Consider the following 11,020-nt stretch of genomic DNA (forward strand, 5'->3'; position numbering starts at 1 on the left):
GAAATCATGGTATGAAACACACTGTTTGAAATGGTAAAAAGAAGAAAAAGAAAAAAAAGAAGAAGCAAAAGACAATCTTGAAAACGTGGGAGAACAAGTGTCCCAGTTTCCTCTCCCAGTTCTCTGCCATGGTGAGTCCAGTACGTGGGGTTGGCAGACTAGCCCAGACTCAGCTTCAGCATGCTGTCTTCAACACCACGTCAATAGAGCACAACCCAGCACTGAAAAGTCACGTGTCGTCATTTGGTTTCTTTACTTTTGTCTTTTTATTTGTTGTGTAGTATTTGTATTTGCAGTAGCCCTTTCAAGCGCTTTTGTACAACATTAACACATTGACAGCATAATTACTCTATGAGCCTAAAACATTCCAAACCAAGATGGTTTTCCAAGCCGTCAAGCTGGTCCTCACCTTCCAGATTTGTTAGAAAATTCAGAACCCAGAGACATACTTAGATTGTTTTGTCTCATCAGTAGTATGTGTTCAGTGTCCACATGACTAACATAAATGTATTCATACACTTGTGTAGATAATTTCCAGGACAGTTCAGTCTATGATGCAGAATAAGCTGTCCCTTTACTGTCACCCTGACATGATTGGACTTCATTCTATTTCAAATATTAAATCTATTGCAAGTTTGGTAGCACTTTACAGCTCAGGGCTAAGGTAACACAATACACATTTGTTTAATAATAACAACAGTTTCTGTAAAACAAGCAGCACGTCCTGGACTCCATAGGAGCATATAAAGCTGTAGCTTTATCTTTCACTTTTGATGTTCGTCTCTCTTACTTTTCTGTTGATGGCATGCAGTCTGGTTTGATTTTGAAGTGATACTCACTCCTGGAATATTTAAGATAGAGTTACAGAATGCAATGGGGGACATGTTTCAGTTCTCGAGCCACCTAGTCAACGAGTAGTAAAGAGCTGGTGAATTTCATTATATTTGGCACAGCACACATCAAATCAGTGGACTTTCTGTCCATGAATTGTTCAGAAAGGACTGATTAGCAGGACTATTCTGGCTAGCAAACTGTTATTTTAAACTTTGTAGGCAAAATCATTTTAACACATTTAAACATGTTATGTTGAGCTGGATAGACTTTGTTCCATATCCCATAAGCTGTATCAATCAAGTTGATAGCTGTGCTTGGGGCTCTGTCCCTATACTCTTTAATGTCTTCCTGGTGTCCTCCACTTGCTCCCTGTCTACCTTCCCTAAAGTAGCCATACCAATATCCATATCAGGATGCTCCCTCACACTTCATCTGTTGTTACTGTGTGATAACATAGTGTTGACCTAATCCGTCCAGTCAAATGTTTATTGAAAGAATATTTCAAACAACCATTTGCATTGTGTCTCCAAAAGAGGAACTTTGGACATTTAGTCCAATAGGTCTACAATGAGATATATATTTTAGGTGTGTGCTAAAGTTGCTGTGACTAATCAAAGACAACCATTTGTAAACATGTTTATTTCCAATGGCCAGTTGGACTTTTCTCTGTAATGACTGGACAATGTAATGTATAGATGTTTGATTAAAAATGCCCTGGTAGCTTGTGGATTGCTAAAGTGGTCAGATATATGTATAACTGTACAAAGGGTTATAAAAGAAAAGTTTTGAACCTTTAATTTATCTGTGGGTACAGCACTGTTTAAAAAAATCGAAGTGGTTTCAGCCCTTGCCTGTTTTAACTTATGATTTAGTGGTGCTCTGTACTTCTATTGTTATTTATATTCTTTTGTTTGTTACCTCTCCTGTACTAACCAGAGACTGTAGCTCTGTGCAGGAGGTTGTACTGTGTAACAATGTGAAGCTTTGTGTTTTTTCCCTCTGGTTTTATGACTCAGTGAAGTGTGATGTTTACATGTACAGTTTTTAAAAACGATGTTCTTTTTTGCTTTTTTTTGTCCAAGTTATTCTCTCACCCTAACCCCCATTTGCTCAGATGTTTTTATCTTTTTTTTAGCATTGCATCAAATGCAGACGTGGCCACTTTGACTTGTGGTCCAGTCACAAGTCCACCTCGTCAGAGTGGGGCTCAAGAACCAAGTGTGGGTGGCCTCTGGTAATGGCTGAGAGCATCTTAAAAGAGAATCTGGAGTGAGAGGGAGATTCATGACACCTCAAAGTGCACAATCAAAGGCATACAGAGTTCAGTTGCATCCAGCTACATTATAACAGACTTCTATAATTGCCAGAAAAATTCCCTGGCCTCGTCCTGGTTCCAATACTGGTTATTATTGGACAACAATCCTTGTGAGGTGCCCTTTGACATGTCGTCGCATCTCCTCAGTGATGTAAAAGCCATTCCCCTCTCCTGGCCTTCGAGGGGAACACATGAACCTCAGGAAACACTGAATCTCTGAGTTTATTTTTGATCCATTGATCGCCACTGGTGTGACTCTTAAGTCTCTACCGAATATCATTACATTTATACGAGATGTTTATCATTGTTTTGTACATTTATCAGTGTGATTTAAAAGTGGAGCTCTTTTCCAGTACATGTGACTGAATATTTTGATTTTTTGAAAAGTGTTTATAGGTATGGATATTTATTAATATATGTGAAACAACTAAAAAACAAAAGACAAGGCAGAGCTGTTTCATTTGTTTCATGCAAAACCTCCCAGGTGTGGTTCTCTGCCTCTTACATATCACTAAAGAGGGACTTGTGTTTGTTGAAAATAGCGCTTTTTCAGTGTTGCGTCAACTCTATGGTAAAAAAAAAACACATATTGGTTTACCAACAGCAGCATTGCAGAGCTCTCTTCTTCTTCTGAGATGTCAGTAAATGAATAAAACAGTGCGATGAGCTATCAAACTGAAACTTTGTTCATTGTATTTTTTTTATGTCATGAAAAAACGACATCTTCAAGGATGCTGCAAAACAGAGTTTGAATGTAGTTAAACAAATTGACCACTAGAGGGTATTGAAAATTCATAACCCAACGCTTGCATGATCTTCATGGTTTACTGTCTACTGGTAAGATTGGCACATGAGACAGAACTGACCCTGACTATTGCTGCTCTAGACTCATATCTTCTCTGTATTAGCAAGTGGGTCATTTGAATAACATTGCCTCTTAATGTGGTGACAGCGTGACTTTGTAAATAAGGGTAAAAATAGTGTAATTGTATTTTAAGGTAAAGTTACCACCCAAGGAAATTATATAAAAAAATCTGGAAATAACAGAGAAAAACTGAGTATTAATGACTTTACAGTAAAACCATGAACTGCATAAATACATAGCCAATATATATTTTCCTTTAGTTTCTAAATAATAAATTATTTGTAATTTGTTGTGCAACTTGGATTTATGTTTGACATTAATATTCACTTGGTTTGTTGAAGTGCATTCTTTACATTAGGAGAACTGAGTGTTCTTCTGCATCATATTAAAAACAGTATCACTTCTGTCCTACTAATCATCCACTACACCCAACTTTATGTTTATTTTACAATTGGAACCCCTCTCTTGAAATATAATGTGTGCTTACTCTTACTCTGAGAGGGAAAGCATGTTCATGGTCCACCATGATCATACCAGGTTTCTCTCTCTGTTAGGTTGGACGTGTTTTATGTGACTTTTCTAACCATACCTAGAAAACCTATATAAAAAAAGTTTATTCAACAGAGGCTCTTGTGCTTCCTATTAAACTGTAATGTCTCATGTAAAGCTCTGGAGGGAACCAGAGTTTTCTGGACTGGCTGGTCATAATGACACGCGTCCTAACGGTGACCAGCCCAGAATAAATCTGGGACAATCAGTTTAGAGGACAGACAGAGGAGATGTGAAGATTTGTGTTGTTAGATGCCATTTTCCATTAGCCAAGTGCACTCATTCAACTCACTATTCACTTTCTTTCCTCATGCAAGGATCAAAAATAACTCCTGGGTGGAGATGCACATTCACCCTGGCAAACAGAGCGAATGTGACACCTCTGGCAACTTGTCAACTGGGTGAGCCTCCGAAATTGGGTTCCTTCTTCTATTGCCTATTGCCAAATGACCACACTTACTAATGCAGTAACTGGAATATCCCTTGCAATATGAAGGCCCTCCCCCATGTCTGACGGACTAGTTTTCCTTTGAAAAACTCAATTCATAAGTAGATTTAACAGGTCAGACTTTCATAGACTACCACTGACTCAGGCTGCTGCTTTGATATGCCCTAGATTCCCCTTTTATCTCTTGGCTCAAAGATCATGCAGTGTACAGAAATACTCCCACTATTTTACATACAAGAAACCCTAGGACCAAAAAAGGATCACACCCTATCACCTCAGGTTTCCAGTGAGGTCTGGTTCTCGGTAGATTTAAAACAGACATTTCAACTGGCAACCAACCTTCCAGAACTCTCACCTCATATTTGCAAGTGAACTCTCACCTACTTTGATGTCCCCTAATGCCAGGATAGCAAATACAACATCAGATTAGAACATGTTGGTACACTCTGTACACTAACATTTCAGGACAAATGTATTTCACCAGATCAAGTGATGGTATTTCAACACATCTGAGAACTGCCTAGTCACTTAATGTTTCCTGATTAGGAAGAACTGAACCAGGACATAAAACAGTCTCATCAATTCCTCACTCTGTATTGCTTCCTCTTATACATTAACAATCTCACCTCTCATCTGCTTGTCTTTCCCTGTGATCTCTAAACCTCTCTAAACAGGATGACCTTTATTAAGTCTATAGGAAGAAACTAAATCAACCTGGTCCAGGAGCACACACAGTAGAGCAGAGTAGGGATATTCCCACATCTGTGGACTGACTAGGTGTGATATATTTAGAAAGCAGGGCATTTATAGACACCAGAGTCTCATGCATGCAATGTCAGAAATAGCGGCGAGGTTGTGGGGGAGCGGCAGTGGAAGGGCTCAAAAACATGAAGGGAGACAGGTTGAGTGTTTGAGGGTAAGATGACCTGAGTGTAAGAGGTGAGAGTAAGAGGGGTGAGGGTTTGGGTTTCAAGGTTATGGATGACTGAGGCCTGTGGTATTCAGGTGCTTGTAAAATATGTTGTCAGTGTTATAATAACTATCTTTGCTAAAAATAAAAAAAGATCAAGTGGTCACCTATTAAATAGGATGATCACTAGTCATAACAAAAGGCATCTGGTATATTCTACTTGAGTACTTTCAGATTAGATGTATATTTAGATATTTTAACAAAGTATGTGTACCACACATATGTCACATGATCACAAAGTGTGTTGCGCGTGTGAGAGCAATAATTGCATGCAAAACATGTTGTTATGTGTGTCACATTACTTATAACCTTGACATACAGTAGCAGACAGTATTGAGTATACCAAATGATTTACTCTGAGACATGCTCTTATAATTATATTCCCTTAGTGAGGACTCCAAACAATAAGCCAGGGCACTCTAGTTATGATCTTGTTGGAGCACCTGTTCCTCTGTGAGAGAGCAGCTAACAACACTGGGTTGCTCTGACCAACAGTAATTCTCTCGCTTGGCAAGGTGCATATGACCTTCTCTCCCTAAGACATTCTCACCCCTATATCTGCATGTTAGGACCTACAGTTTTGTTTTAGCATGTGACCAGGCTCGGAAAACTCGAAAATGCACATATACCTAAACCTGTCAATTATTTCAAACAAGTTTATTTGATCAGTTACTAATTATACTAAACATACATCAGGTGTAAGCACTACAAAAAGGCCACAGGTTAGTGTACCTGTCCTCATCAAAAATGGAAGGCAATGTTGCAGGAAGAGTGAGGATGAGGGGGAGCCCGTGGAGGAAGATTGGTAGGAAGAGGGAGAGGTAGACCTGGAGGCCGTAGAAGAATAGGGCCAAATTTACAGTATCTAATGAAATTCAAACAACTTTGTTGTGAACCATGGGGAAACATTGAGAGAGGCTGGACAGAGCGTTCAGCCCAACCTCAGCAGACATACTGTTGCAACAGTAATTTGGACATTTCGACAAGAGCACAGGTGAAAACTACTTTTCTCAAATGTCAAATGTAGCCTACTATATGCACTACATCAGTATTTTTTTTGTACACATTCACTGCAATCCATGATTGAAACAATGTCCTGTATTTCATTTGCTGTATGCTTTCTCTTGTCTCCACAAATGTAATTGCTGTGTTTACAGTATGTAGCCTACTACAGTATTTGATTTGAAAAATGTTCTGATATTCTGCACAAAATTCAACCTTTACGTAGACAATGTGGAGACTAGTAGAGTATATATTTTCATTAGTGTGCAGTACTGGTCTTGTGTGTTGTGTTTGGTCAAGATATTCATGTACTTTACGTACTCTACTGTAACTATATCTCTGACAAAATCAAGCAGGTTATATCATTAGAAAAGAATAGTTACTGTAAAAGTGTTATAAATTGAGCACTACAGAGTGTAACTGGTTCAAACAGATTCAAATTTTATGAACCATGCGTGTGGCATACGGTGACAGAATTGCTTTTTATACATGATTAATGTCAAGTTTTGAACGAAGTGTTTCATTTTGCAAAAGATTGGAGGTGTTCTGCCACTTGTGTGTCTGGTTGTGTGAATCGTGTGTTGTGTTTTGACAAAGTGAGCCCGTCCATCCATCCATCCATCATCTGCCGCTTTTCCGGGGGTCGGGTCGCGGGGGCAGCAACCTAAGCAGGGAGGCCCAAGCTTCCCTCTCCCCGGTCACTTCCACCAGCTCTTCCTGGGGGACCCCGAGGCGTCCCCAGGCCAGCTGAGAGACATAGTCCCTCCAGCGTGTCCTGGGTCTTCCCCGGGGCCTCTTCCCAGTGGGACGTGCCCAGAACACCTCACCAGGGAGGTGTCCAGGAGGCATCCTTATCAGATGCCCGAGCCACCTCAACTGGCCCCTCTCAGAGGTTCTACTCTGAGCCCATCCCGGATGACCGAGCTTCTCACCCTATCTCTAAGGGAGAGCCTGGACACCCTGCGGAGAAAACTCATTTTGGCTGCTTGAATTCGCGATCTCGTTCTTTCGGTCAATACCCACAGTTCGTGAGCCCTGTTTTCAAAATTGTGCTTAAGCAATCGGAAAAAACTGTAAATAATCCACCTCTTCTTCTTTGATGTACAATCGAAAACATTGAGAAAAAAGACCAGTCTAGGACTGTAGTGTAGTCTTGCTGGTACAGCAGGACTCTGACTCAGGGAAGGACTATAGCCTGTTGTCCTTAGGTGGTTGACCCATTTTCAGGTTAGGTATTATGTAAGCTCTAGCAATGTCAGCTCTGGTCCTTTGTAATTACCAGTGTCTAATCATATTGTCCCTGGATTAATTCCCTTTAGCTTGTTCATCACTTCTTTGCCAACATGTCATGAAATAGACAATGCAATCATCGACACTAATATGGATGAACCTGACAGTGTACATCTAAAGGATTGTGTATTAGATATGGACATACAGTAATAAAGGAAGGGAATATTTGATGTTGTCATAAACTCATTTTACTGCCAAACTACTGACATAAGGCTGTACCTGGAAGATTCACTTGAGTATGGAATAGCTATGGTTCTGAAGAACTTTTGTAACATGTGGAGTGAAATGAAGGAACTTGTATTGGATATATTAAATAAAATAAATTGTACAGTTGTTGCTAAAAATGTCAAAAAGCTGTTGTATTTAATCCAGTTCTGAGGGTTCTATGGGCGTGGGTTGAGGTGCATCAATATGCAAATTGTCACATTGACTGTTTCAAACTGCTCACTTCAGAACGAGTGGGAAGGGACACATGCTGATTGCTTAGGTGTGTCAATTAGCATATATTTGGAGGAGAATAGAACAGAGCTAGTGACCGACTTGTTTCATTGGTGGAACATACAGGTTATGAGATGAGGTCACCACGTCTGTTGATTACCTTTAGAGTAATAATCAGTCTACTGAATAGCTAACTTGAAACTTAAAATAACAATGTAATTATTTTATTTTATATTATAATTGTTTTGATTGTAGTATTTATAAATTTAACTACAAAACCCCTGAACAATTAGTTAAATACTTTACATGATGAATATGAATATTTAACAGATGATATCTGTAAGAAGAAGTAGACTCAAATAAATATAGCAGGTCAAACTGGTATTAGGTACTGTTTATTCAACAGCAAAAACAACACAACAGAAAAAAAATAGTAACATTGTTTTATTAAGTTTCAGATAAATAAACTATATACTAAACATTATTACACTGAGGAGATGTAACCTCCATAATCAAAAAGTATAAAAAAATAGTCTCAATCACCACCATTTCCCAGACTAGACTGTGAGTTTGGGGTGACAAGGGGCACAATGCTGGGCAGTAGGAAGACAGGGTTCTGGGGAGAGGGGTTGTATCCTAGGATGATGTTGGAGGGGGGGATCCGGGTTCCATCTTCCCAGAGTCACTACTCTCGCTTAGTTGCCTCTTCAGAACCATCTCCCTGGCGATACATGTCACCTGACCATTGGTCACTGTGTAAGTTCCAGTCCTGACAAACAAAATTAAGTTTCAACAACAAACAGAGAAAAGGTAAACTATTTTTGTTCAAGAGGCTGCTGCATATTTGAATATTTAATTTCCTTCTAAATAAACACTCACTTCTGAGACTCTGATCCATTTTGCATGCCGGGCTGGTTCTGTTTGGCAAAAAAGAAAGAGGACCACCAGTGGCCAGAGTCTTGTCTGGGGAGCCCTGAGGATAGACCAGTGAGCATTAGGGACACAATCCAGGGAGATTACCATATTATACAATTACTACAGGCTAGATCGAAATGTTCCATTCTGCCCTTACCTGGGTGGTGTGGAATGACCTCCCCTGTGTACTCAGAACTGCCACACGAGCTGTTGCTCGAGGTGGAGCCTATACGCCCTGGAATACAGACAAGAATCCAGCTCAGACATTTCCCTTGTAGGGTTTAACTAGACTTCAAGACTCAATTTTAAGAGGACAAATATAGTCAGAGATACAACACACTTTGTTCTGTGATCTGTCGACTCACTTCTGTAGTAATCATGGGTGGCAATGAGGGAACCGCTAGATGGAATGGATGCCATTTTCTCAGACCTTATGTGCAAAACTGCTCAAAGATGGAAGATGGTAAGTCTAAAGGAAAGAGGGAAAGGAGAAAAGGATGGGTTGTTACGAATGTGAGACACACAAGCAGAAACCGTATAACTGTCAAGTCGTAACAATATTATTGTTGCTAGATTTTACTGTACAGTATCCTTATTGTAAACAAAAGTGACTTGCAAAGCAGAGAGCTTAACAAAGATATATTTTGTGATTTATACAAAGTGGCCAAATCCAGGCAATGTAGGAGTCCTATGTGCTGGCATGGACATGCAGTAAGCTTTCCCCATGCAACAGCTACTCCTGGAGCCTAGCCCGAAAGTCCACTCCTTAGCAGCTGTGATAGGTGTCTGGTTCCACAGACTCAAATTTAATTGACTTGGCCAGTCTGTTTGTGTAACATGTCAAAGCAGGGCACCCAGCCCGGAAACTGGAGTCTGGTGCACGGGCAAGCAGCATGATCCTGATCCTATGTTGCTAGGCAACATACAGCATATCCAAAGGGATATCCAAACAGTTTAACCTTAATTACATAACAAAAGTATAAGGAATGGTATGACCCCCAATCCAAACCCCAAGATACTGAACACTACATTATATTTGGATCCAGATTCTTAGCCCACAGGAGGCACAAACAAGCTCCAGATGGCTAGACATTTTCTAAGTCAGGTGAGCTAATACTTGTTCGGACTTAAGAGACAAAACATATTAAAGATGAACCTACAAGTTCTCCCTTATGATTTACCTAACCTTACTAACCTATTCCAAAATAACTTCATGATAAGTTTGTGGGACATGTGCATGCTCAAGACAAAATTCTACCTCAAATGCACAATGCATTGAATGTCAAAACAGGAGTCAGATGCATAAAAAACAACCATCCAGCTCAAATGTAGAAATTACATAGAAGACAGCAGATGGTTTACAACAATCCAAATTGATAAAATGGCAGGTAACATGAAAATATTTTCCTTAGCAGGCTAAGCCTTTGATCTGATGTCTCTAATGACCGTGTGAGACAGAGAAAAAATTGCTTAATCTATTTACGATTAATCCTTAATGTATTATACCACTAGCAGGCACTAAGTGCAAGTTAGAGTTTGTTATTTCTCAACTAATTTAAATACGAAATACTTTCTTGTTTCCTGATCTTATTCATTAGATATTCATTTGCATTGTTTACTAATTATAAATTGTAGGTAGGCTGTTATATAACTAAAACTAAAACAAATCAGGACAAATAATATATTTACCTCTTGGTTTGGTCTGGATGTTGAAAAACCACCAAATGAAGTGAAGGTCGGCTGGTAACGATTGACGGTGGCGTTATGCTACTTGATGTGGCCCATTTGTGGAAGGGATGTCTGTTGGACGCTTAGGTCTCTGGTGCTTCCAGTCCAGTACCTACTGAAGAGTGTCACACAAGCTTTATACATGCACAGGTCAGGTGACGCTTTAAGCACGGAATGGTGTGGGCGGAGTTAAAATAAATTAGCAACTGTTTCTAAGCCTACTGAAAAAACAAAACGTGTTGTATACATGCCAAAAGGACACGTCACGTCACCATGGGATCCACTTGCACCTGTCAACACCACAGGGTAACCTGAAGCGTATCTAAAACGAGTATTGCTCGGAAGACACACCGCGAGAATAACAACATAATATTATTTTTTATAATAGAATGCAGAATAAACATACAAATACATCCAAAGTTCTCGTACTGCCTCATTTACAATATCAAGTATTTACTTTCCGCTCATCGATAGCAACTTCCCTGGTGGTCTAGTGGTTAGGATTCGGCGCTCTCACCGCCGCGGCCCGGGTTCGATTCCCGGTCAGGGAACATTTTTGGGAGCTATGAGTTCCTCTTACGAATAGTTTGTCGGTGTTACAAAGTATTATGCAGATCACATTTCTCAATGTTTTAATAACTAGACAACTCCTAAAATGCCAGTACA

At 39.7% G+C, this 11,020-nt stretch overlaps 1 protein-coding gene and 1 non-coding gene across 2 annotated transcripts; one reads left to right on the top strand and one right to left on the bottom strand.

Annotated features, from left to right (window-relative positions):
- Positions 1–8,090: 8,090 nt before the first annotated feature.
- Positions 8,091–10,471, bottom strand: LOC136945860 (pancreatic progenitor cell differentiation and proliferation factor A-like). Its single transcript, XM_067239949.1, has 5 exons — positions 10,316–10,471; positions 8,992–9,095; positions 8,784–8,861; positions 8,591–8,684; positions 8,091–8,480 (listed from the first exon to the last, which is right to left on the bottom strand). The coding sequence occupies exons 2-5, from the start codon at positions 9,044–9,046 to the stop codon at positions 8,348–8,350; spliced, it is 360 nt and encodes a 119-aa protein (XP_067096050.1). The 5' UTR covers positions 9,047–9,095; positions 10,316–10,471; the 3' UTR covers positions 8,091–8,347.
- A 362-nt stretch (positions 10,472–10,833) lies between these two features.
- trnae-cuc (transfer RNA glutamic acid (anticodon CUC)) lies at positions 10,834–10,905 on the top strand. The gene has a single exon. It is a non-coding gene; the product is annotated as a tRNA-Glu (tRNA).
- Positions 10,906–11,020: the final 115 nt, after the last annotated feature.

Source organism: Osmerus mordax, chromosome 7 (genome assembly GCF_038355195.1).
Source record: "Osmerus mordax isolate fOsmMor3 chromosome 7, fOsmMor3.pri, whole genome shotgun sequence".
Lineage (NCBI taxonomy): Eukaryota > Metazoa > Chordata > Actinopteri > Osmeriformes > Osmeridae > Osmerus > Osmerus mordax.